Source organism: Ambystoma mexicanum, chromosome 14 (genome assembly GCF_040938575.1).
Source record: "Ambystoma mexicanum isolate Mex_15411 chromosome 14, UKY_AmexF1_1, whole genome shotgun sequence".
NCBI lineage: Eukaryota > Metazoa > Chordata > Amphibia > Caudata > Ambystomatidae > Ambystoma > Ambystoma mexicanum.
The window spans coordinates 165,322,072-165,349,643 of NC_090940.1; the positions used below are offsets into that span (position 1 = coordinate 165,322,072).

Here is a 27,572-nt window from a genome sequence, read left to right on the forward strand (position 1 = left end):
TTAGTGCAAGCTCTAGAATAATAATTCTTTTTAAAAAAATGTGTTTAATTGTTATAAGGTTATACAATAAAAACCTTTACCAATTGACAATAAAAAAGCCATCCTAAATATCCAACTACAAAATTACAAGATAAAAATGTTTACAATTCATATTATCAGCAACTAAAATTCATTAATAACCTCATAACAAATGCAATGTATGAAAAGTGAATCACAATAGCTCATTGTTCATTTAATAAATCCTTAGTCAAAATACCTACATGATCACGTTAAATATAATCTGGCGCTCCAGCTGCAAAGATGATAAAAACCCAACGACCGCCAATACAATTGACGTCATACGTCCTGCAATACACTCATTCTAAAGGATTTCCCATTCACCCAGAGTATATAAGTGCTCAAGTTCCCTAAAAAAAGAGTTGCACGACAAAGGACCAATAAATGCTTCACGGTTTCACATTTTCCATACTCATTACAAAATCTACAATTGGCTGAGTCTGGCAACACAAGACCATATCAAACCAGAATTTCTTTTGTATAAAACAAATTCCATCGAAATCCTAAAAATAGACACCCAATCTGTCCATCAGGATAGATGGGTAGATATGTAGTCAAAACACCAACATGCTTATGCTCCAGACGTAAATGAATTGTAGAGTCATATTCATGAAGCCTTTACATAGTGGTAATCCCGTCAGATTGAAATAGCAGCTGCATAACTTTTTCAGGATTACCAATTAGATCCTGTTCAGACATATCAACACTCCTGAGCAGCTTTGAGCAGAGTCTGGAAAATACACTTAAACATTTATCAGCATTCAAATCATTCATTCTTTTCTACTTGTAAAATAAGAAATCTTTCAAAGGGTTAGCAATTTCATAATATAAAGATAAACATGTCCAGTGAGCTCTACTGGTAAGAGAATATATACCAAGCTCATATCTAATAATGGCCAATGGGATTGACTCAGTAATCCTTAAAGCTCTCCTCCAAATCAGTCCTTCCAACAATGAAAACATTTCTAAAACCCACAACTGTACTTTGATTCCATATAAAATCTTTGGGACTATTTTCTCCTTCATATAATGTAAGGATTGAATTAGTGAGAATTTGCCGTATTCAGCATCAACTCCGCTCAACTAATTAGATAGGGCAATTGCCCTACTTTTCATCCAATCAATGATCTGCGTCTTGTGTGGTTTCGAGAGGATTGGAAATCCAAGATAAATAAAACTATCTACCCTCTCAAGTATGCCAGAACCAATCCGCTAGTGATACAATGACATTTAATGAATGCTAATTTTGTGTCTGCAAAGCCTGAGCCAAGAGTGGTAATGTTGCTGGTAACAGAAGGTAAGGGTAAGGTATAGACATACTAGTACGGTAACATTGAAAAGCCCTGGCACCTTGATGTCAACAAAGTCATTATTTAGAGTTTGTTTCATGTCATGTCTGGCTTCAATTTAGTGCATGGTGAGACAGGGTTTTGTCTCACTTGGGAGTAAGCTATAGTGGGGAATAAAGCCTAAGCTACCAATTCGGGCTGAGTTCAATAGGCTGCATGAGGGGTGAAGGTGGCGGTGCGACAATCAGGGCAGGGAGAGGAGGGCAGATGTCTCTTCTGTTCTATGCAGTGGCAGTCTGGCACTCTTCTTGTGTGCTATGTTATGCTACTATGCATGGACTGCTGCCGCTATGGCATGCTCGGTTGTTTGTACCGCGCGTTATATCAGAATAGGCGCACCCCACAGGATTGAAGGGAGGGTAGGGAATCTTTCAGGTTGCAAACCAACAGCCTGAGCACCTCTTTTCCGTGTGTGGAAGCTTATAGCCAACTTTATTAAACATTAGGAATATCTGCAAACTTACTCTGATATTTGGGTACAATTATTTTAGTATTTAAAAGAGAGGTATCGTTTTTTTTTGGAACAGTGGCGATGTCTTGATGAATATTTGTTGAAGGTTTTAAATTACAATACATTTTTTTTTTTAAAGATCTTTGAATGAATCTTTTTATTATGCTTTTTGTTGAATCTCACATTATTATTAGACCTTGTAAACATGGCTTCTGTGTTAACTGTGATGAATTGTGTAAACATTTTATAATTTCATCTATTTTTAAGGATTCTTGTGATCCGAAATCTCTGTTTGATGATGGGAAAAAACAGTCCACATTGTTTGATTCTGCTTTTAATCTGGATGCACAATTGTTGAAATTATTTTAAAGACGTTTTCTATTTTTTATGGCTATGTTGAAATAATGATATTGTGACCGATGGAGAAATACATTTTGGGTTGGTGAAGTTGAGCATAATTCCCAAAGTCCCGTTCAAATACTAAGGATGTATTTTTTTTGTTCATAATATAAAAATAAAGCCAGAAATAGAGGCTATGGGCCTGATTCAAGGAATTAGTTGCGTGGAAAATAGGGTACTTGCGCGCCAAACTGCGCGCAAATCTGTGTTTGTCGATTCATTGAATTGAATGCCCGGTACTTATCCAGGACTTGCGTGGACTTCGCGCAAGTTCAGCACATCAATGAGAGCTGTCGAGCGCCTTGGGCGAGACACCACACAGACCGTGAGCTAGGCATGTGCAGAGGGGGCAGAGAAGGGGACAAAACCACGGAAAATGGGGAAGAACATGCACAAAAGTGGGCCTTACGAGGGACGGTCCGCATGCAGTCCCTTGCATGCCCACAAATGTGCGGCACGAGATGTATTCATGGAATTGAGCGTGCAATCTTTTAGCAGGGAATTGGCCACGCAAGTCCTTCATACTATCCACCACCCGGAGAAGGCGTAAGTATGCTTGCACATAGGATTTGCAGTGCAGAAGTGGGTGTGCATGTCGGATTTAGGGGGGCATGTATGCAACCGGGGTTCCGATCTTGCTTAGGGGTGCACGTAAGCAGTGTAGCGGGGTGCAGGAACAGTTTATGGGGGTTTGCATGCAGATTTTCCTAGTTTAGTACGAGTTATGATTTTTCATACGCATGTTGTCGGGGTGCCAGCAACAGTTACGGGGGACCCTGCGCAGGGTGCCCGAGATGCAGGCATGCTTGTGGGGGACCCCAGGCACTGTTTGAAGGGTGCGTGTATTAGGGCCGGGGGGAGCGCACAGGTAGCTGTTCTGCCTTTTTATGCTTTGCGTGTGAGCATATTGGGGCATTCTGGCCGCGACTTGCGAATATGGGTACTTTGTGCAGCTAATTCCATGAATAGGTGGGGCACGCATTTTTGATTCTGCGTGCAGGCTCGCACAGTGTCCTTCTAGGCACACGGCCCTTGCAGGATTTCTGCACACATTTCCATGAATCGGGCACTTTGACTCTACAAGAGAAATACCTGATAAGCCAATCAGGATGGAAAAAACACACACACACATACACACACACAAACGCACACACAGCCACACACACACGACAGATTTTAGTTCTTCTTCTATCTCTGAAGATGTTAATCTATTCATGGAGCACAGAGGATCTTCCTTATCCCCTTTGGTCCCTGTGAAACAGGAAGCAGTAGGTGAAATTGACAGAACTACTGGCGAGAGTCAAGTCACTGGGAATGTATATACATTCTGGACAAAGGGTCTGGGAGTTGCAAAACCTCAATAGATATTGACTGGGTTTAGAAGAAGCCCAGTCGTCTGGAAGGACCTATCGTGAATGTATCACATAAATAAATGGTACATTTCATAGTACAAATACATAGATGTACTTTTAAAAATCGTGGTAGTTTTTCAAATATACAGCACAAAAAACTGTCCTTGGTCTTTGATTAATTTAGTAAAATGAAGCATTTATTCTGGAGACATTAGCGTATTAGTGGTCTCCAATGCATTTGGGTTTTGTGGACCATCTTCAGGGACCCAATTCTACGAGAATATTCAAATAAGTTCTGAAAGTTTTATGAATAAACAGATATTCACTTCATGTCATCCTTAAATGTGTAGGTGTCTGTATAACCTGCCATTAAATGCGTCCCTCCTATGTTTGCTTCATGGCCTGCTTTAATGCTGTGCTGGATACCATAAGGTCATTAATGCTGACTTCGGTATATCTTGAATATCCTTTAGTACAAGATATGTTGTCACTTAATGGTGGCTGAATGTCTACACAAAGGGCCTCATTACACGGTAGGCGGTGAGCCATGGCGCTATTAGCGCCATGGCTCATGCCGGTAAAATACCGGCACCGCCTTGGCGGAAAGGGGATTTACCGCCCCATTCCAAGGTTGGAGGGGCGGTAAATCCCCCTTCCGCCATTGCCCTTCCCCATTCCCATTTCTGCCCCATAGGGCTCTATGGGAATGGGGAAGGTGCTAATTACGGCACCGCAATTTTGCGATGCCGTAATTAGCTCCGAGGTCCCTTAGCGGGTTGGATTTTAACGCCTGCAAAAAGCAGGCGTTAAAATCGGTACCGGTATTTTACCGGTACCGGTAAATCCCTACCGCCATCCGTGTAATGAGGCCCAAAGTGTTGGTTTACGCATGAGAAAGTTTGCACTTAAAAGAAGCTATGTTTTATCAAAAGGACTGGGTAAGTTTACATTCCTTCAGCTTTCAAGATGTTCTCCCGCTATTTTTTCACCCTTCTTGATTTCCTGTGTGGGGACAATGCAGAGAATGGGGTAAGTCCACATGTCTCTGTAAGTTTATAACACCTTACTTGGTGTTCTGTTATGAGTGTAAGCTCAGTGGGGCTCCCCGTGTGAATACAGGCGCTTACCTTGCTTACCTGATGTATCCTTCCTCTCTGGACATCAGTGTCCAGAGTGGACGGTGACGTCATTGCGTGCCGGCCGCCATTTTTAGTAACTATTTTCTAGTCGTTTTAGTAACTATTTTCTAGTCGTGCTCTCTAATAGTATAGTGTACATTTAGAGGTGCGTGCGCAGTGCGGCATGCATCTTACCCTTGCAGGCAGTGCTAGTTGTTCTTGAGAAGAATGGATTGGCTACAATTTATAACGAAGAACGTGATGATATATACAAAGATTATAATGCCGAGTTTTACAAAAGGTTGCTGAAATCTGAAATTAAAGTAAATTACTTATCTACATGAAGTATGTTATTGGGCATATTTGACCTGAACATACAATCTAACTATGAAAAGGAAGAATGAGTAGTAGTGGGTAATGGTCTGACTTGCTAGTGAACTAGCAAATTGGAAAATGGAGCACATAGTTGGGGTAAGTGGGTGGTCCTACGTACCGTATTGCTCATGTGTGGTACAAGTTTATAGAGCAGGGTAAGTTATGCGCATAATTCTGTTGTGCATACAGTTGGTAAACCTAATTAGTACCCAGCGAGAGTCAAGCAGAATGCAACACGCATTCTGATTGCCTCTCGCCGGGTCATTACCCGGCCGAGAATCCCTCGATTGTCGCCCGGGATTCCAGCCACCTTGTCCATGGCAGGGGGCGTGGCAGCCCTTCAGCCAATGAGGAGGCTCGAAGCGGGGCCATCCCCGCTCCGAGCCTTCCCACGACTGAGAAGCTGTCTTCGCTCCCCGCCGGGGACACAGGTAAGGTTTTTTTTTTCTTCCCCTTTCCTCCCACCTCCCTGCTCTCCCCAACTCACTTACCTTGTGCCTCCTTTGTCCACAGCGGACAGTGTGGTAGCCTCCAACCGCATGAAGGCTCGAAGCGTGGCTTCGCTCAGGCCTAAAACTATGGGCCCCGGGGCCTTACCTGACTCAGTACTGCCCCCGCCGCTCAGGGCATAGTGCTTAATTAAAGGATGTGTGTTGTGCATAGCATATCTAGAGGTGGACTCTTAAAGGAAACATGCGAAATTGCACTCTTCGTTCATGCCTCCTGGGTATAGGGAGTTGAGCTTTTCTATCCAGAAGGTTTCCCTTTAACCAAGTAATTTGGGAGTATTGCAGCCCAATGGTTTCTAATATCTGGAATTTCATTTGGGATATCTGGTGTGTGGCTTCTTGGAAATGGCGTCTCACTGGAGATTTCGTGTTCCCGATCCAGAGGTTTGAACGATGTTCATTCCATTGCAATTTTGCTTTTCTTGTTGACTGTCTGACATGATATTTGCCACAAGGGCAGTTTATAATGTAAATCATATTCCTGCTTTCGCATGTGGCGTAGCATTTTAGAAAGATCTTTTCTCCTGTATTAGGATGAAAACCAATGGGGCTCATTACGACCATGGAGGTAGCCATGCCGCTATTTGCGGCATGGCTACCCCCATACCAGGTACTGGGTCCGGGTTCCCTGAATGGGGAAATACCAGGCCATTCCGACCTTGTAGGGCCCGGTATTTCCCCATTCAGGGAACCCGGACCCGGTACATCCCCATTCCCATTTGATCCCCCATAGGGTTCAATGGGAATGGGGACTATGCAAGCAACGGGTCTGTTAATGACAGGCCCGTTGTTTGCATCCTGGTCTGCTCGCGGGACCCGCTAAGGACGCATGGTGTTACCAGGCGTCCTTAGCGGGTCCCGCGAGCAGACCTCGTAATGAGGCAGTAGGGGGTTAACGGGCCAGCAGCTCTACCGGCCCTGTTAACCCCCTAGCGCCAGTGTCGTAATGACCCCCAATGTTTCCTTTCTGTAGAAGACTGCAGATCGTACATTGAAGACATGGGAAGGTCCCAGGTTTTCTTGGTTTCTTATGCTGTCTGTTGCTGTCACTCCTGGCCAACGTCTTTAATGTTTTTGCTTCTGGTGTAGGCGAATGTAGGTGGTGTCTCATATAATTTGCCTAGTGTTCTGTTTTGGGAAATATAGTGGCAATGTTTATTCACAATTGTTTTGATCCTGTTGCTTTGTATAGAGTGTCTTGTAACATAGATACATAGTGGTTGGGTCTTGGTGTTGCTCTTGGTCAAGATGCTATCTCTTGTGATGTCTCCTATTTTGTTTAAGGAGCTTGTGATCTCGTCCTTCTGGTAGCCTCTTGTCTTGAACCTGTCAGACATATCTTCGAATTGTCTCTCCCAATCTGTTTCATCCAGAACGATTTATTTGACTCTCAGGAATTGACCCTATGGTTAGCTCTTTGTGGTATTGGGTGGAGGAAAGCTTAACCTACGGAGAAGGTTGTTACGATCAGTGGATTTCCAGAAGAGCGTAGTTTCCAATTGGTTACCTTTATGTTTTACTGTCATGTCGAGGAAATCGTTGTGTTCTCTTTGCTGTGAGTGGTGGTGAACTGTATCCTGTCATCTATACTGTTTAGGTATTCGCTGAATAGCGTAAACTCTTCTTCTCTGCCCGACCACTATAGTCCAAACACTTCATCAATGTACCTGCCCCAAAATTTGACGTAATTGCGCCAGATGGGATGTTGCAGTATATTCTCGGTTTGGAACTTGAACCTGAATGTATAAGCTTATCTCGGTGCCATGGTGGTACCCATAGATGTACCGGGCCCTTGGATGTAATGTTGCCCCTTATATCTGAAGTAGGACTTCTGTGATATGAAGTCTAGTAGCAGCATGAGGAATTCTTGCAATGCTTTTGTCTCGATCAATCTCAGCAGTATCCATTCAACTGCTTCCTGTCCTTGCTTGTGAGGGATTGAAGTATATGGACTCTGTCCATCAGCAGTAAACAGGATGTCACTGCCACTTGGGTTGAGGTTGTTCAATATATTAAGGAAGTGGGTGGTATCCTTAATGTATGTATTTGTGGTTTGTATGAGGGTTGGAGCAAAGAGTCTAGGTAGGTGCATAAGGGTTGCAAAATGCTGTTTGTGGCTGAGACTATTGGTCACCACCGAGTTTACATTCTTAACAGAACACCAAGTAAGGTGTTAGAAACTTGCAGAGACATCTGGACTTACCCCATTCTCTGCATTGTCCCCACACAGGACATTAAGAAGGGTGAAAAAATAGAGGGAGAACACCTTGAAAGCTCAAGGTATGTAAACTTACCCAGTCCTTTTGATAAAACATAGCTTATTTTAAGTGCAAACTTTCTCATGCATAAACCAACACTTTGTGTAGACATTCAGCCATCATTAAGTGACAACCGATCTTGTACTTCAGGAAATTCAAGATATACCGAAGTCAGCATTAATCACTGTATGGTATCCCACCAGAGCATAGCATGAAAGCAGGCCATGAAGCAAACATAGGAGGGACACATTTAATGACAGGTAATACAGACATGAAGTGAATATCTGTTTATTCATAATACTTACAGAATGTATTTGATTATTCTTGTTGAATTGAGATGGTCCATGAGACCGGAATGCATTGGATACCACTAAGATGCTAATGTCTCCAGAATAAATGATTCATTTTACTAAAACGAATTGAAGACCAAGGACAGTTTTTTGTACTGTATATTTGAAAAACTACAAAGATTTATAAAAGTGCACCTATGTATCTGTATTACAAAATGTACCACTTACATATGTGATATATCCACGATAGGTCCTTCCAGGTGACTGGGTTTCTTCTTAACCCAGTCAATATCTATGGTAGCTTCCAAGTACCACATAGTGCAAGTGGGGCCTGTCTGGCAACAGGACCAAACATAACATACAGAGGGCCTCATCACGAGTTGTGCGGTATCCCAGCTGTAATACTGCCCAACTGTATTGGTGTTAGCCCCCACCGGTCCGGCGGTATTACTGACGGATCATGGGTTGGTCGTTAATGGTAAATCCCCATTGGGTTCAATGAATCCAATGGGGCATTTTCGGCACTAATACCACACACTAATACAGCCGGCGGTAATACCACCGAAAACAGGGCGCTAAATGGGATTTTCACCTCCAGATAAAAGCTGGAGGTAAAACAGCCCATTTAGCGCCCAACTCGTGATAGGGTCAACCCTCAAATGCGGCGGTAATACCGTTACCGCCCCATTTAAGGGCTACAGCCCAACTTGTGATGAGGCCCAGAGTTTTTCCTATTGTATAAACCACGAACCTTCAACATCTGGTTACATTGTATAACTGCAGCGGTGCCCACTCCACATAGATATCTCTCACTCAAGTTGCAAAACCTCTCCACATCATAAGGTAATTCCTTCCAAATTGCTTCCAGGATGCGGAGAAACAATAGGACATTCCTCTGTCACAGATAAATAACGGGTTGCTCTTCCTGGGTGGCCACTACTTTTGTCCTCACTCCAAGATCCTGGAAGTCGTTACTAATGTGAGTTGGAGTGCACAGAATCAACTCAAGCGATCTTAAGGAGTAGCCAAGAACCTCCATGGTCATAACTAATCCCAGAGGCCCTTACACTTGTGCTCTAATAACATTGCAATCACAATGTCAGACATTCGACAGCAAAAAGACTGGTGCAGAAGTCTCACGACGGCCCAATGGCCTCATGTAGTGCGTGATGATACCTCCTTCCAGTTCTGGCTTTTTACATGCGGCAGATTCTACGCCCATACCCAAGGTAAGGAAAACAAATCATGTGTCTCCCTCTGGAACAGCCTCCCTGCCTCTCTGAAACTTGAGGAGAACCATCTTTGGTTCCGGAAGCACCTCATGACCTTCCTCTTTGCTTCTGCCTTGCTCTTCCTCTCCCCTGCTGATCTGTCTGCTTCGGCCCCGGGCACCTGATTACCCTCTGTTTTTTGGGCCCAGGTCCCTGCCCACCCAGCCACACACCCACACTGCCTCCTGGAAACCCTTGCACTTAGATCTGTATCTGTACCCTACAGTCCCCTTGCCTGCACTTACCAGACACCCCTTGTCTGCGCTTTAACCTTGCACTTTCCAACTTGCTGGCTGCACTACCAGTTGTTGTTATTTTATCCCTTGCTCAGCACTTTCCAGTCCCCCTTCTCCCTTGCACTTTCCCCCTTCCTTATCCCGTGCACTAAAGCGTTCTCAATGTCACTGTGCCTAATAAGATCGTTGTTTTGTCCTCCATTTTTCCCCCCCTTGCCTCGTCGCGCTCTGAAACACTTGAGTAACAGCGCGATACAAATAAAATACCATATCATGTCATACAGGCTGGTTGGCAGCTATGGATCTCTTCTATGGTGCAGATAAATCTACACTACCAAGGAGCCTTATCAAGTGATGCTGTGTTTCCTCGCGTGGTCTGCATACCTTCTCATCCTGGGAGCCCAACAACTTCTCAAAGGCTTCGTGCTTCTTGATCAACCGCTCCACCTCGTCCACAGCACTCCCGAGGTCACTGGACTTCAAAGAAATCTGTAAAAGAGAGTCCAGAGGTGTTCATATCTCCCTGTAGAATTGTATGTGTGATTCAACAATGTTAACAATACACGGTCACATTTCTCAACACGTTTTCAACATTATTTCAACGATTCAGCTCCGAAGATAATTAATCTAGCTGCTGGACTATTCACTGTAACAATTGTTCTATGTGATATTATAGTAGCTTCTGCTGAACGTGCCCCATAGACACCATAGACACCAAAAGCTGGCCTTCCTTGTTCAACAAATGTCACGTTCTTGTTTAACCCACACATTATGTCTGGGCTTTTAGAGCCCACCAGAACAGTACAATCCAACGTCAAGTCATGAACTCTGAGGGAACGTGTATGAAAAATGACCTATAAGCAATGACACACAATAGAGTATATTCGCCAATTCTTGGACATTCTGAACCCCGACTGGAATTTACAATCTGTTGGGCCAAGCCCAGCCTTTCCCCGAACCCCCCTAACTGGGGGGCCCGTCATACTTTGCCAGGTGTGTAGTGTGGGGGTTCTCAACATTATTAACTTCATTTGTATATGGCAATAGATGAAAGTTGGAAATTCAAGTGGCATATATACACATGACCCTTAGCCAGGAGGTTAAAAAGGGACTGCATGGGAGGCCTGTGAGGAAAGGGCAGCCTCCTCCCAGGCTCCTCCCTTGGCCCCCAGGGCGGCTGGGAGCACTGGGCGTGGCTTACGCTCTTGCGTTCTTTCCAACTTGCCTCTTGTTTGGTCTGCAGGCTCATTGGGAGCCAGGGAATAAGGTGAGCGAGACACAGAAGCCATATTGTATGCAGCTTGTTGTTAAGTACCCTGTTTGGCTATAACTGTGACAGAAGAGAGTAAGTGAAGTAGGTGTTGACAAGACCAATAGCATTGGCTTTTGTATAGTGAAAATGTTTGTCTCCTGCACCTAGTCACTCACAATAAATGCCAGCTTTTGAAATCGTATGACTAGATACTGACATAATTATACAATTGTGTTAGAAGGATGGTGACTCGCGCACTGCCAGAAAAGATGTCCGTAAAGGAATTCGAAACAAATACTGTGGTAAATCCACAAAAATAGTTAATCGTATTCTAAACAGCCGACACATGTTGACACGTGTTTCGACCACACAGGTTGTTTTCAAGGCCTGTATTCTTGCTAAGGTAGTGTGGTAATCAAAGGAAATGTGTTGTCACGCGAGTATAACCTAACGGCGTGCGGGCATTGAATGAGATTTACTTGTGGGATCGATCCCTGGAACTGTAAGACACAGGAAAACGCCATTTGTGGCTCGACCCCTCTACTTATGCAACCTATGGCCAGGCTGAACTTTCCACTGAACTTGTGTATTTTTCAAATTAGGAGTCATTTCGTCAACCAAGCCAATAGATGTGCAAGTTACTTGATGATTTGTTGAACTACAACACCATTTCCGGAATGTTATTGTGTTAGATTATACTCGCGTGACAGCAAAATTTCCTTTGATTACCACACTACCTTACCAAGAATACAGGCCTTGAGAACGACCAGTGTGGTCGAAACACGTGTCAACACGTGTCGGCTGTTTAGAATCTGATTAAATATTTTTGTGAATTTACCACAACTGTATCTGTTACCACAGTATTTGTTTCGAATTACTTTATAGATATCTTTTCTGGTAGTGCGCGAGTCACCATCCTTCTAACACAATCGTATAATTTCACTAAATCAGAGCCCTTTTGGGTGGGAACTGTAGAAGGATGAACACAGAAGGCCATCACCGTGGTTACTTGTTTAGGTGGATAATCAAGCGTACAGGTACATTTGTTGAACCCTCAACCCCAACTCACTCTAGATACTGCCATAGGTTGCCAGTTATTGCCACGCTAGGCTGTCTCATCATATGGCCAGTACCACTATCATACACCAGGTCCTGCGATCATGTGACCTAGCGGTGATCATGTCATTGCCAGATGCTGCTATCATGCACCTGGACACTAAACACCGTTTGCCACGTGGCATCATTATTTGAAGCAGCATCTCACAAATCACCAATGGGTGATAACTACCTGATATACGCCCATGCATTCCAAAGTAGGGCAGTTTTTTCGAAGGCATTGCCAGGTACTTCCGCCATGTGCCCGATGTTGCCATCAATTGCTCAGGTGCCTGCCTCATTTTCCAAGCATCGCCATTGTATTATGCCCTTCTACCCTCATTTCTGTAATGTCATTATAATATCAGGTTCTCGTGGCATATACCAGAGGCTTCATTACCAGTGTGGGGGTATCCCAGTGGGAAATCTGCTGCAATACCACCAAACTCAATTACTGTTACTGCCACTTGGTCCCGGGGAGTTACCACAGGATTACAAGTGGTGGTAATTCCCCATTTGTGGGGTTCATAGGACTACTACAGGGGTCTGCCAAGACGGGGGGACCCTCTTCCATTGCTTAATATAACCAAGTAAGGTTTCCAGAAACTTGGCCCATAGCTCTGGTTCCTTTTTTAGGAGGGCGTTTGTCAATCCATCGGGGCCTTTGAACTACTAGCTTTGATGATAATTGAAAATGAAAAATCAGGATGCACTCTTAAGGAAGGGAATCACTGGATTACGAAAGCATTTAGAGATGTTGAGAATAGGTTCTGTTTGCACTTTAGATGAATAGTTTTCTAAAAAGTGTTGTTTGCAATAGCGTATGTATATTGGTCCAACGCTATTTATGTCCTTAGCCTTCACATATTGAAGACTGCTGGCATACATGATTTGCGGATTTGCACAATTTTTATTTGCGGATTTGCACAATTTGTATTGCACCTTTGCACAATATGCTAATGTGGGCGGTTTTGCAAACATTGTTGATGATTTTGCATATATTGTTGATGATTTTATATGCATTTTGAATAGTTTAAATGTAAACACATATTTAATACAAATATATATTAATAAATGAATTGCTATTGAGCATGTGCCTGCCACAACCCTCTATTGAATTTCATTAATGTATGTCCTTTACGCAAGGGATCATTTCTGTAGTTTATTAGTATTGCTCCCCATATGCCTGCAAAGAAGGGGATACCTCAGCTCCTCATAACACCATCTCACTATAGATAAAGAACACACATAGGCTTTGCTACATGTATTCATATAGGCTGAGATAGCACATAAATTAACATTATAATTGCAGAGCGAGCGGACAACTGTGGCCGAAGGTAAACTGCTACAAAACAAACCTCATCATTTGGAAAGAAGATGTTTGCACCGTATCCAGCTGACTGCACCTACCTCTTTTAGCAATATGTCCGCCTACTGATAATAGGAAGAGCAGACACAGCTTCTACAATGAGAGCGTCTCATGTGGAGGAAGCCATGAAAGCCCTCCATAGTGGAGAGGCGTGGGCCCTAAGAGGACGGTCATCACGTGGACATGGCGAACGGGGAGACCGGTCTCAAGGTCAAAGTCCCAGAAGCTCGAAGGTGACCAAAGGCCCCTGCTAACCATGTGGAGGCAATCCCACTCATCGCACCTCAAAAACAATGTCTATTGTGGATCCCAACCACCTCCCTTTGAAGTGGCATTTTACACCCATATATCGCACGATCGACAAACAACACTGGCCACATTTTATGTCATGGCAGAGGCCAAGTACACCCTCTTGGGGTGTGACCCTGTGCAAGAGTAGGCATAGTTCATTTTGCACTGAGAAAGTGTGACGAGGAAGTGGAAACCCCCTCTCAGACACATGCAAAGCTCTTCGAAGGCATAGGCTGTTTAACGGGACCGGAAGTCTGACTGTTGAACAAACTGTACAGCTGGTGACACTAATACATCGAGGGAGTCGCTTCCACACATGGAAGAAAGTGTAAGCAGCACACAGACAACTGGAAGAGGAAGACATTATCGAAAGGGTGCAAGGCCTCACTCCATGGTTATCTGTGATAGTAGTTGCGCATAAGCTGAAACAGCCCGAAGAGGTGCAGCTTTGTGTAGTTATAAGACTACCAAACCGTGCCACAAAGAGGGGGTGGCATCCTCCACCCACATTGGGTGACATAACAGCAGACCTGAAGGTTTCCATGATCTTCTCCACAATTGACCTTTAATCAGGCTACTACCAAGTTGCCCTGCATGTTGACTCAAACCAATAACCACATTCTTGTCTTGTGTGGGCCTGTTTAGATATTAAAGACTCCATGTTGGAGTCTCATTGGCAGCAGAGGATTTTCAGCGCAAGATAAGGGGCGTGCTGGCGGGGCTCCATCGCGTCATCAACGTAATTAATGATAACCTCATATACTCACCATCTGAAAAAGAACATGTTAAACAGCTCACCACAGTATTTAGAAGAATGCAACAAAGGCTGATGCTCAATAAAAACAAGTGTAGATTCATGCAGAGGAAGGTCAATTTCTTTGGGTTTTCAAGGGCAAGAACGTTCGGCCGACTCCAAAAGTGGCATACAAAAGAGCAGCGAGCCAACCGGAAAACCTGTCTGAAGTGTGCAGCTTTTCAGAGATGGTCAATTTCCGTGGCTGCGTCTTCCCAAGCCTGGCCACACTTACAGACCATCTCAGAGCATTGACCAAGAAAGACCAGCCATGGTGGTGGGGCCCTAAAGAGTGTGTGGCCTTAGAAAACACCAAAGACGGTCCCAGAGACCACAACAGCATTTTTCAATCCAAACAAAGAAGCCGAAATCCTGGTTAACGCAAGCCCTCTGGTCCTCGGTGCTGTTCGTATCCAAAGGGATTGAGTGGGGTCGACCAAGCCGATTGTGTATGGCAGCCAGGCATTCACCCCCTGACAGAGCACCAATATTCCTAAATTGTATAGGAAGTCCTAGCCATACTCTGGGGCTGCTAACATTTCCATCTATATATATTTGTCACTCTTGTCACAGTGGTCACCGACCATGAACCACTCTTACCGATCATGTTGCGCACCGCCCCTCAACCTCCTATAAGATTGGAGAGATGGCTCCTCCAATTACAGGACCATGGAGTACCCCTATAATTCTGGACATGAGCGGATAAACCGGCAGGTGAATTATCATGACATCCTGCCCTCAACCCGGGACATAGAAGGCCAGTAGATGAAGAGGTTGAGGAACATGTCCGAGTAATCACGAGGGCAGAACTCCCAAGTCTATGTCCTTAGGAGAAATTAAAGAAGCCATCAACAAACATGAAGGGGTGCAGATGGTGCTGGAGCAAATGTAAACAGGACAACGGCGTAACTTCATTTTGGCACATAGCCACAGAACGCCTGCAGCGCAATCATTCCTTCAGAGCTTTTGGAGGGTGAGGACTGAGTGTTCAGTTGGAGCGCGACTCCCGTTTAGCCATCCCACCAGAGCTCATTCCGCGAGCCATAGCACTTGCCCACACGGGTCACGAATAGAAATGGAAGACTCTGAGAAATGTTCTGGTTCCCCGAACTCGAAAGAGAAGTGAACCCCTTGGAATGCAGATGGTGCCAAGCTTTGGGCACTCACCAAAATGCCCCCCCGCATGAATAACCAGGAAGAAGCAAAATCCTGTAGAAAGTCATCAGTGTAGACTCCAACTGACCTAAAATCCAAGTGCTTCCTGGTGGTTCTCGACAAATGTTCCAGGTACCTCTGAGGTTAAGTTTGTTCCCGCCACATCAGCCGAGGAAGTAATTCCAGTACTAGAAAAATTGTTTGCGGCCCATGGCATACCGGAAACCATTTGTTGCGACAATGGCCCACCATTCCAAGGGAAGGAATGCGAAGCATTTATGAGGAACTACTGTATCCTCCATGAGAAGATAACACCATGCTGGCCAAGGGCCAACAGTGGCACGGAAAGATTCATGAGAACCCTCAAGAAGACTTTCAACATGGCACATGAGCCGGGGGAATCCCTTGAAAATGCCCGGATAGTAATCCTCGTGGTGTATTGAATCACTCCGCACACAGCCACAGGCGTGGCATTGTGGAACTGAAAGTTGCGCTTCCCTGTACCAGAACATGAACCACACTCCAGAGCACTGGTGGATACAAATCGTGTGCGGCAGAAACAGATCAAAGATAACAGTGAGGGAACTTTTTGGGCGTGGCCTCAAGGAAACCGCTTTGGACTCAGGAGACCAGGCATTGGTGAGGAATTGCAAAGAGAAGCACAAACTCGGTCTCACCTACAAGATAAACCCCTAGGTGATTATTGACGAATGAGGTTCAATGGTGATGGCTGTGATGGACTTTCGATAGTTACTTGGAACCGCAGCTGGTTTAAAAAGATTGACAGGCATATGGTCGTACCCCTGGGGGAAGACGGCGAGCAGAGGATGATCTGGGGCAATCAGACACTGCCCAATACGAAGTGTCTGGAGCAAATGCCTGTAGAAGATATGCCACTGTTTGCAAATGGGCAAAGAAGATATCCTTCAAGAGCGAGGCGCAGTATTCCGATTCGTTTGAAGGATTATGTCCTAGAGAAATGTGATCAGAGCTATTGCCACCACCTAATATTTTCATTATACAATTGTAAATGTTCCTTCCGTTTAAGATCTTTTAGCCATTACAGGTTAAGAGACAGCTGACCAATGCAGTGGCACATCCATCAGAACTGCCTTTGCATCACACTAAAACCTTCCATTAACAATAACATTGATCTGGGGAATGAATTCAGAGATATAGATAATGGAGCAGCATGGCGAATAAAAGGAGCACATCTTTTATTCATCAAAAATCCATTTGACCAGAAATGCATATTGATTAGAACATCAAGTAGACCCGGGACTTTGATTATGAGAAAACCTTTCCCCAATAGATCCCATGAAAAGGCAGTGCTACAATCCTGACCATGTACAAGTGCCTCGAAAGTGGCTCTAGTCCCATGAAGCACTAAACAAAACAGTAATGTGTAAGAAATTAACTTAACATGCATAGGCTAATCGATGTCTTTTTTAATGATGTCACTGGACCCTCTGGAAAGCCTTATAACCTTGTTTACAACTGCTGACCTGTAATTCTATTTTGGGGCTGCCTGTCTCTGGCCAGGAGAAGCCCAGGACTGAAATAGCAAGTCCGTGCCAGGGGTCAGGATTCCAAAGCGGGTGGGTGCCTCCTTCGGGTTAGCTGCACCCAGGGCTGCCAGGTCCTAGCAGCTATTCGGAGAGATCCTTGCAGGGCAACAGAAAGCGCTAGAATCAAGTCGGCTGGCTGCATTTTTTGGAAGAGGCGCTGTAAACAGAGTTTGTTCAAGATCAAATAACCTTAATTGGTGCTTTCTTCGGATCTGTGTGTTGGAACCAAACGCGTGTCATGAATTGGACTGGTGTTGCCGCAGGTCAGACATGGGAGTGTCTGATATCGAATTCCCAAGATCATGGCAGGTCAGCATGCAGTCTGCTGAGCATTAAATGCCCGGGCAGGATAGTGAGTGTATAGAATTACCTATACCAGGGTAACAACTGGGCACGATAGTGAGTGCCCAATAGTGTATACAACAGCCAGAGCAAGAGTGGGTTAAAATAGTGAGTGGCCAGTGCTTGATGCAATATCCAGAATCACAGCTGGGCACGATGGTGAGTGCCTAAAAGTGTACACAGCACCTAGTGCCAAAGCAGTTTAAGCCAGTAAGTGTCCAGTGAGGTATACATCGGTTCATGATGATAGCGAGCGTCCAAAAGTGTTCACAACACCCAGAGCCAGGGCGGGGTAACATACGGACCATTCAGTGCTGTATACAGCACCCAAAAGTGCAGCTGGTCATGATAGCGTTCAACAGTGCACTGAACACCCAGAGAAACAGCGGGTTAAAATGGGGAGCGATCAGTGCTGTACACAACGCCCAGAATTGCAGCTGGCCATGGTAGTGTTCAGTAGTGCACTCAACAACCAGAGAAACAGAAGGTTAAAATAGGGAGTAGCCAGTGGTGTATTCGACGCCCAGATTTGCAGCTGAGCGTGATAGTGTACAATAGTGCACTTAGGGCCCAGAGAAACAGCAAGTTAAAATAGGGAGCGACCAGTGCTGTACACAACGCCCAGAATGTAAGATGGTCATGATAGTGTACAATAGTGCACTCAACACCCAGAGAAACTGCAGGTTAAAATAGGGAGCAGCCATGCTATAAGCAATATTCAGAACTAGAGCTAGTCATGAAAGCCAGTGTTCAAGTGTTCCAAACTGTATACAACACCCAGAGAAACAGTGGGTTGAAATAGGGAGCGACCAGTGGTGTGCACAACACCCAGAATCACAGTTGGTCATGAAAGTTAGTGTTCACAAGGGTACACAACACCCAGAGCCAGAGCGGGTTAACACATGGGCCATCCATTGCTGTATAGATCATACCGAATAACAGCTGGTGCTGAAAGCTAGTGTTCAACAGTTTACACATCACCCAGAGAAACTGTGGGCTCAATGGGGAGCAGCCGGTGGTGTCTACAACATTCAAAACTAGAGCAAGTCATGAAAGCTAGTGTTCAAGTGTTCAAAGCTGCATACAACACCCAGCGAAACAGCGGGTTAAAATGGGGAGCGACCAGTGATGTACACAATGCTCCGAATTACAGCTGCTCATGATATGATAGGTTATTTATAACGTACCCAGAGGTTTCTAAGCACCGACCCGGTTTTCGAACCTGTGTTGCTCCGCGTCGCCTTCCTTCCAAGGCGAGTACGTTGCCCCTGAGCTATCCTCCTGAGACGATAGTGCGCTCAACACACAGAGAAACAGCACATTAAACTAGTGAGTGTTCAGTGCTATGTACAATACTCAGAATCCCAGCTGGTCAAGATACTGCAGCGGTCTGCAACCTGTGGCTCTCCAGATGTTTATGACTACATCTCCCATGATCACTCATCATTGACTAGGCTGGCTAGGGCTGATGGGTGTTGTGGTCCTAAACATCTGGAGAATCAAAGGCTGCAGACCACTGCGACAGTGAGTGTTCAATCGTTTATACAACACCCAGTGCAAGATCAGATTAAAATAGGGGGAGTCCAGTGCTATTTAAAATAGCCAGATTCGCATCACGTGATGAGAGGGATTGTAATGTAAACATGACTCTGAATAGCACCATGTTTTCAAGGTCAGGGTACCAGTGGTAAACACACAGACTCACAGATAATCAAAATAAAGCACGCTCATTATTAAATAGCTAGAATCACACAAGGGGCCAGGTTACAGAACCTTTGCCCCGGTGCAAGCGCAAAGTTAGAAACTATTGCACCGTGACAAATGCAGTTTGGCATTTTAAAAGCAGCAGGGCAAAAATGGCCATAGTCTAAAAATGATAAATGTTTGATTATTTTTTACATCAGGGCAAAGATTGCCCTAGTGCTAATACCATTCTGTATTAACACTAGGACGCCCTTTGCCCTGGTAGAAAAATGTAAAGAAAATACATCTTTTTTGAACTGGGACGATGTTTTCCCTGGTGCTTTTAATATGCCAAACTGCCCTAGTGCTAATACCATGCAACTATGGACTTGCACCGGTGCACAGTTTCTGTAATCCAACCGCAGGTGTTGATATAGTGTGGTCTATTTTAGGGTTCCCCGATCATTACGGGGGAAGGGGGGCCTGTTACGTTTGAATGTAGGTGTAAATAGGCCCCTTCAGCGCAATGTTCATCATTTGCACTTGATTTCTATAAAAGGAGGTGCAGACTGGAGGCGAGATCACCTTCACGTCTCCCTTTTGCACTCTGCAATGTACATTCAGGAAACACTGCCTGCCAACACCGAATGGGAGGTAGCGCTTACAATGGACTCCTATCGAATCCGCCTACTTTTTGCTGGCGTAAAAAGCAGGCGGATTTCATAGAAATTCACAGAATGAAGACGTCATGCTGGCGAGAAATGCTGAAGTATTTGTATGGCAGATGGGTAATGCATGCGTATAATTTTTCCCAATGCATTATTGTGGGATCCCACCAGCGATGCAGGGGGTACTTGCTCTCACTCACCCCATGAAACATTTGCCTTTCTGAAGATTAATCATAAACACATGTATCTCAGGGGAGGGGTGCTTCCTATGATGTTGCTGGCTAAGTCTAAAAGGCACACGCCTTTTGAACTTAAAGATATATTTATTTCCAGCAATGCACAATCCTAAGGACGATTTCACAGGCATTGTGATAAGGCGCTCACTCTCTTGTGGGTTAGTGTCTCACCCTTGGTCCTAATGACCTGGGTTCGAATCCTGATGGTAGCACAGGGAAAAACTGCAGGTGCAGTGTTTACTGACAGCTGGGACAAGCATCCAGGACAATCTGACCCAACTTCAGCACTGATGGGAAAATTAGCTCCAGTGCAATCAGTATTAAACACAGAGGACTACTCGGGTAATGATAGGGACAAACCAGTACTTAGTACTAAATGCCTAGGATTGGATCGGGTAATGATGTCGATCGTCTTGTATTAAATATCTACCAATGCGCAGGTTATGATAGTAAGCATCAAGGATTAAATACTCTCTCAAGGATGGCATCAGGTTATGATGGTTAGTGTTCAATATTAAAGCCCCTGGATTGTGTCAGATTGTGTATAGTGAGAATCCAGTATTACTCGTGTTGCGATTGTGATCGTCTAGTATTTAATAGCCTGAATTGCTAGGTTTATGACAGAGCGCTTCCCATGTTATAAAACTATACTCACAATTGCATCTACATATGATAGTGATACATACAGAAAAAGGTGAGGGCCTTTCCTGGCTGTGAGCACTCCTCCTTTGTTCAGGTTTTCAAAAAATCTCAAGGCTGCAAGGAGAAAGATACACAGGAACTAAGGTCAGCGTCCAAAAGCGATTCTAACAAGAAAAGTCTGTTTATCACTCTCAACCTGCTCCAGCGGTATCAATGAAAACTTTGTCACTAATATTTATGGTTATCAACATGTATTTTCAATGTGTCAGCCGCCACGTGTTTCAAACTGCTACAGTCTTCTTCAGGGCTTTCCAATTAATCATTTCATTCTCATCATGGATAATAAAGAGAGCCAATGCGCCGAATTGCTGTGTGATGAAGAATCAATGGGTTTCAGGATACGATAATTGACAGATGCCTAATTGCCTACATGGCGGCCTGCTTAGGGTCCGCGACACAAGTTTGTCAGTCTGCAGCCCGTCGGCTGACACATTGAAAATACATTTTCATAGCCATAAATATTTGTGACAAAGTTTACGCAGGTTGAGAGTGATAAACACACTTTGTTTCTTACATATGATAGTGTGCTGTCACGATTTACTGTATCAGGTCATAAGACGGTGGGCATCCAGTATCAGATGCTGTATCCAAGATCACACTGTTTTATGATGTGAACATTCAATGTGGAACACCGAGAATCCCTTAGGCTATTATAGTGCATGTATGTTTCTCTACTGTAGACAGCACTGGTTTGGGTTGTGACAGTGATCTCTGTGAGAAACCTGAAGGTATTCTCCCAAGCAGACTTCGAGAATCCCTTATTCAGGTGGCTTGGGAAGGGCCGACACTCTCATACCCCAACCCTAGGGGCCGACAAGCGGCAAAGGATAACCTGGATGGGGGAACCCAGGGTTGTTCTCGAGGAAATACCCCAGGTGAGATGCAGTATTATACTGGGGAAAAAGGAGAGGACGAAATCCCTAAGACCTTTGTAGGCTGCACTACATCTGCCTCCTTTACTCCCGTTGTATCTCTCTTGCCCAGAACCAAGAACCCCTGCGTATATAACAAATCCCCTAGGATCCCAAACCCTGTTACACCTAGAAACAACCTCTCTCAGAATCCCTGTTTTCCTGTTTCCTACCCAAATACTCCCAATCGTTCTTCTCCGCATCCCTCTCATTATTCTTTCGTGAACACCCAGTCTACTTTAAAAAAACACCACTGTTCCCACACTCCCCCTGTTCATTTAATGATAATAATCCCAGTCATTCACATTTGTTTCACAAACCCTACCAATCTCATCCTTCTGAGTTTACCAACCTCCCCTAGTATGAGGGTTGTAATTCCAAATAACACCTTTTCCCCATCCTACCACGTAGGGCACTCAGACACTCCAGCCCCCTCCACCTCCCATTTGACACAAACACTTTCTTACCCCATGAAACACAACGGACTAATGCCAAAACCTGACATGTCCCAACCCAAGGGTCAGGCAATGTCAGGCAATTGAGCATAATCACACTCACCTGACAGCCCATTCCTTTCCCCACAGGGATAAAAGGTGGAGCATGAAAGCACACTACGAGCAAGGCAGACCGCACAATGAGGCAGCTATCCAAGTACAGCAGTTCAAGAGGAGGCGAAAGGCGGCAACAACCGAAAGGGTGACAAGGAAAGAAGCGACCTTGCCCTTTCCAACCCAGACCCACGAAACCTCAGTGGAAGGAATCGAAAGACCGCAAACAATAGTCGGCGTGTGTTGCAGCAGATGTCAACGGTACACAGAGCCCTTTTCCGCTGATAACCAAGCCAGGAAGAGACGCTTGCTGTCGTGGCACTGTCCTTGACTCCAGAGACAAGAAAAGCCAAGCAGTTCATCACAGCCGGTGAGTCGAGAAAAGAACCGATAAGAAACCGAATTGTGATGAATGAAAGTTGCAAATGGCAAAATAAGGGAAGTTCAAAGAACTGTTAACATTAAGGGAAAAACCAGCTGCAGAGGGGTCCGGCACCACGTGGGTGCTCATTCAAGAAACTCTGGTTGATCCAACGTTTGTTGAAACTACCAATACCAGAAGGCCCTAGCAGAGCTGCAAAGAAAAGGTCAAAGTGGTCATTCAGGGGTCTAGCAAAATCCCTTGTACAGTTGAAAGTCTTTGACAGAAGAACCATTGAAAACCCAAGGGAAGTGAATCCTGCATCATAAGAAAGTAAAAAGGACTGTGACGTTGGCAAGAGTGAACCCGACTGAGGGATGCTGATGGAAAGGAGCAAAGCCTAAAGTCCCAATGAACAGTGTGTTGACAAAAGTGAACCCCGACAAAGGGATGTCCACAGTGAACTGTATAAAAAGACATTACGATTTGTGAATGCCGTAAGTGGAATTGAGTTGGAAAGCCGTAGTGAACCCGACGGAGGGAGGCTAACATTCAAGAAGGGTCTGAGCCCGAAATAGGGGGATCCCGGGGTGAGAAGCCATCACCAACCAAAAAAGGCTGTAGTGAACCCGACGAAGGGAGGCAAACAATCGAGAAGGGTTGGAGCCCGGAAGAGGGGGATCCAGGAGTACAAAAAACATCACCCCACCGATATGTGAATGCAGCAGAAGAATCTTTTGCATACAAGCCAGTGTGAACCCGATGGAGGGAAACTGATATTCGAGAGAGGTCTGAGCCTGGAGGAAGGGGACCCAGGGGTGAAGAATCAGCCCCCAAGTACAATCAGAAAGAAACTTTTGTTTATGATTTTGAACATACCAGGCCCTCGGAAGCAAGAGATATAACACCGAAGGTCCTGATATCGATAAGAAGTTTTTGTGGATCTGAGCCCAGAAGAGGGGGATCCAGGGGTGAAAAGTCATCACTCAACGTACAAGCAGAAAGGAAGTTTTTTATTATTTTGAACACATCAGGTCCTCGGAGGCAAGAGACTTTTTGTAGAAAAGAGACTTAAACGCAGACGGTCCTGATATCTGAGAGTGGAACTGTAGTCTTGTGCTGGGAAAGCTTCGAGCGTGTGCCATGCTCAGGAGTCCCGTCTTGTCCCATGCTCAAAACGTGGGGAAGGGAGACCCCAGCTACTGCATCCTATCATTTGTGAACACTTCTTTCTTTCTTGTGACTCCTATCCCACAACCTTTTGTATTTAGTTGTAAGGACTGGCAATAGGTTTTTCTTAGTATAGGCCCTTTTATTTGACAAGACGGCAGTAGGACTACCTTCTTATTATTTGATGGTCGTAGCTTGCTCCCATCTTAAATTTAGGTTTAGACAAGGAATTTTTCCAACCTGCATATACAGTTTAATAAACACCCTTGAACTGTGATCACTTGTGTCTGTTTTTACTGTTGCCACCATGAGATCGTAACATCTCCCAGTGTTAGAGTACCCAGGGTTTCTGGTCATGTTAGAGAGCATCCGGTATGAATTGCACAGAATGCTACCAGGTTGTTTCTGCCAGTGTCTAGTATTTTTTTTTTATTGTTGTTTATTGTGTTTTTAGTTCATATAAAAAGGTTAAGCAGAAAATTCATAATTGTCATCATTGTTACATTACTTAATTAATACTGTTAACACTCATCAAATAGATTATCAACCATCATAAAACAATCATTACAATGTTACATTACATCAATCAAAAAACATGAACACATCCAGACTAAAATGGAAAAAAAGAAGGAAAAAAAAGCAATATGCATTAAAATCATCCAACTGTTTCTAGCATATTCAATTGACTTTCTGCTCCTTTCCAAATCTGTACAACTGCTGTTTTCAATCCCCAGCTATATCCTGATACCCATCTCAGCCAGAATAGATGACTTGTGATATCATTCAGGTTTTCTACATGTTGGCTCAGATATTACACATATAATGGATTCATTGTTGGACACAATGTCATGACATGTGGAAGTGATAGTATTAGATGCTTTACCCAAGATGGCATTGGGATATGATACTGAGTGTCTAATTTCAAGTACCCACGGCTTTCGTACATTATGATGGTGAACACAAGGCAGTAAGAATAGTAACTCAAAAAACAGTGTTTTCTAATGGCAGAATCCATGAATAGATACTGATCCCAGGTTGGCATTGGTTATGACGGTGAGTACCCATCAATAGATACTGATCCCAGAATTGCAGTATTTGTGACGGTGACTACCCATCAATAGATGCTGATCCCAGAATTGCAGTGGTTGTGATGGTGACTTCCCATTAATAGACACTGATCCCAGAATTGCAGTGGTTGTGATGGTGAGTACCCATCAATAGATACTGATCCCAGAATTGCAGTGGTTGTGATAGTGAGTACCCATCAATAGACACTGATCCCAGAATTGCAGTGGTTGTGATGGTGAGCACCCATCAATAGATACTGATCCCAGAATTGCAGTGGTTGTGACGGTGAGCACCCACCAATAGATATTGATCACAGAATGGCATTGATTATGACATTGAGTATCCATCAATAGATACTGATCCTAGAATTGCATTGGTTAAGATGGTGAGTACCCATCATTAGAACCCAAAGGGGGCTCCAGCCAACCAGGAGGCTTGGAACGTGGGCTGTACTGTATAGTACATGCCTGAGCTCCAAGTTGCCTGAGCACCCAGTGCCCCGTTCCCCACTCCCCCTTTCCCTTCACCATAGCACCCGTGTAGTTTCCTAGACAGGTGCTACTGGTATTTTCAAAAAAGAAACATACTTTTTCTGTGAGGCCCACCGCTGGAAGTGCTGCTGTCCACTCCGTTTGTTTTCTACGTTGAAGATGTCAAAGTCATCAACATCGCAACTGTGTGGCCCGGTCGGGGGTCGTGCAGGAAAGGTATGTTTCTGTTTTTTTGTATTTAAAAAAAAACCTCAGGTTCTCTGTAGGGAACTACACAGATTCTAATGGCGATAAGCCCCTCAGTGGTGGGCCAATGCTGCAGGTAAAGGACCGCCAGCCTCTTTAAGGGACTATTGCTGCCCTTAACTTGGGTGGCAGGCCATTACCTACAAGGTCAGCCAGCCACCTCGGGGAATATCGCGTCAATAGATACTGATACCAGGATTGCAGTGGTTGTGATGGTGCGTACCCATGCTCCAGTGTCTACAAGAAAAGAAAAGGATTTGCCTCCTATTGTCACATCGACCCTTGGTTCCCCTTGGGGGTCTGGTGTCACAGATAGTATTTAACACATCAAGTCACCCTGTGAGCTGTCCTATTGTGGGTACAAGCTCATCTCTGTGAACAAATTTCCTCCCACCACAGTAACATCTCCTATTCTAGGTGTCAGTGCTTGTCCTCTATTTGCATACAGCTGTGTCTGCATAGGGACTTGTTCTGACCGCCCTTGTGGTGGATTCGTTTGTGCTTGTCCCTGCTGTGGCACCTGCTGTACTTGCTGTGCTTGTGCCTTATAAAATGTGTGATCTTGGGGAAAGTCCTCTCTGGTCTTTGTGCTGTTTTGCGGAGGATAAGCTGTCCCCCTGCTGGCAAACTGGCCATTTTGTACATTCCCTTGGCTCCCGCAGATGCGCTCAATATGTGAAGTCATTCCACAATTCCAACATACAGGGGGAACCCTTCTGTTAATTCCTCCTTGGTTATATCCTCCCTGAGCACTCTGGTTCTCATTCTGTGTATTTTGAAACCCACCTTGGATATTCTGCAATCCACCTCCTCTTCCTCTATAACCCATACCTCTGCCTCGTCGCGTAAACCCATACCCATCTTGGTTCATTGGCCGTGGATTATTTGCCTGTGATGTACCCATTGTTTCCTGCATGCCCATTCCTTCTCTGCTTGTCAATACCGCCCATTCTATGGCAAATTTTGACAACCTTTTCTGAACTAACTTGGCTTCCTCAATCTTTCTAGTCTCATCTTTCTTCTTGTTCTTTTCTTGTAATAATGGGCAATGGTGTACAATTGTCAACTGTATCTCAGCCCATGGCTTCGCTTCCATCCCCACTTGTTTTTTTATCTGCCTCAGTACTGGCTCAGGCAACCCTTGTCATAAAATGTGGTAGAATAATGCCACTGTCTTTTCCCATGGCTCGTGAGTTTCAAGGTGCCATTTCTCCTGAATATATTGAATATAAGCAATAGGGTCTTCGTCTTCTTTCATTTTGGGTGTCATAATTGCACCCATATCTGATGTGTCAGGATATTGTACCCTCAGAGCCCTCCAACCAACTGCTCTATAATTATTAAATGGCACTCCATCATGCACTGCGTTTTGTGCAGTCACACTTGAATATCCCGCTCTTATCCATATGTCATCAGCCCTCTCTCCAAGAATGGCTGCCAGGAGACCTTTTATGTCCCCTACGGCCAGCGTATTTCCTCCTGTAATTTTCTCTAATTCGTATATCCATTTCCCAGCCCCTGAGGTCAAACTAGAGAGCTTACACTTTAAGTTATCCTTGTCCATCTGTGGCCATGGAATGTACTGCGGTCTTGCTCCCCCTTCTCTAACAAGGGGAACTGTGTGAACCCCATCCCATAGTCGGATCCCACTATTAGTCTATCCACGGAAGGGATAATCATCCCTGTCTGTCTCCTTGTCGGCAATGACCTTAACCAGCTTACATATAGTGGAGACTCTCCATTCTCACTATGTTATCATCCTCAGGGACGCTCAGGATATGCTATGGGATCTGGCATTCTATCTTTAGGTTGTTCCAGATCTGACCATTTTACTTCCTTATCCACCTGCGGGCTTCCTGCACGGGCGCACATATTCCCTCCTTCTGCCCCAAGACATGACTCTCTTCCCTCGTCTGACATGTCTAGATCCCAACTAGTATGACTAACATCCTTCTGAC

At 44.7% G+C, this 27,572-nt stretch overlaps 1 protein-coding gene across 3 annotated transcripts in view; it reads right to left on the reverse strand.

Annotated features, from left to right (window-relative positions):
• The window catches only part of SPTBN5 (spectrin beta, non-erythrocytic 5), a 1,050,196-nt gene that overhangs the window by 399,755 nt on the left and 622,869 nt on the right, over positions 1-27,572 (reverse strand). For all 3 annotated transcript variants that reach the window (XR_011283950.1, XM_069638812.1, XM_069638811.1), the window contains exon 32: positions 10,050-10,154. Coding sequence is in view for 2 of the 3 variants with exons in the window: in XM_069638812.1 (XP_069494913.1) it covers positions 10,050-10,154 (105 nt within the window). In the remaining variant the exon portion in view is untranslated. The remainder of the gene's footprint in view (positions 1-10,049; positions 10,155-27,572) is intronic.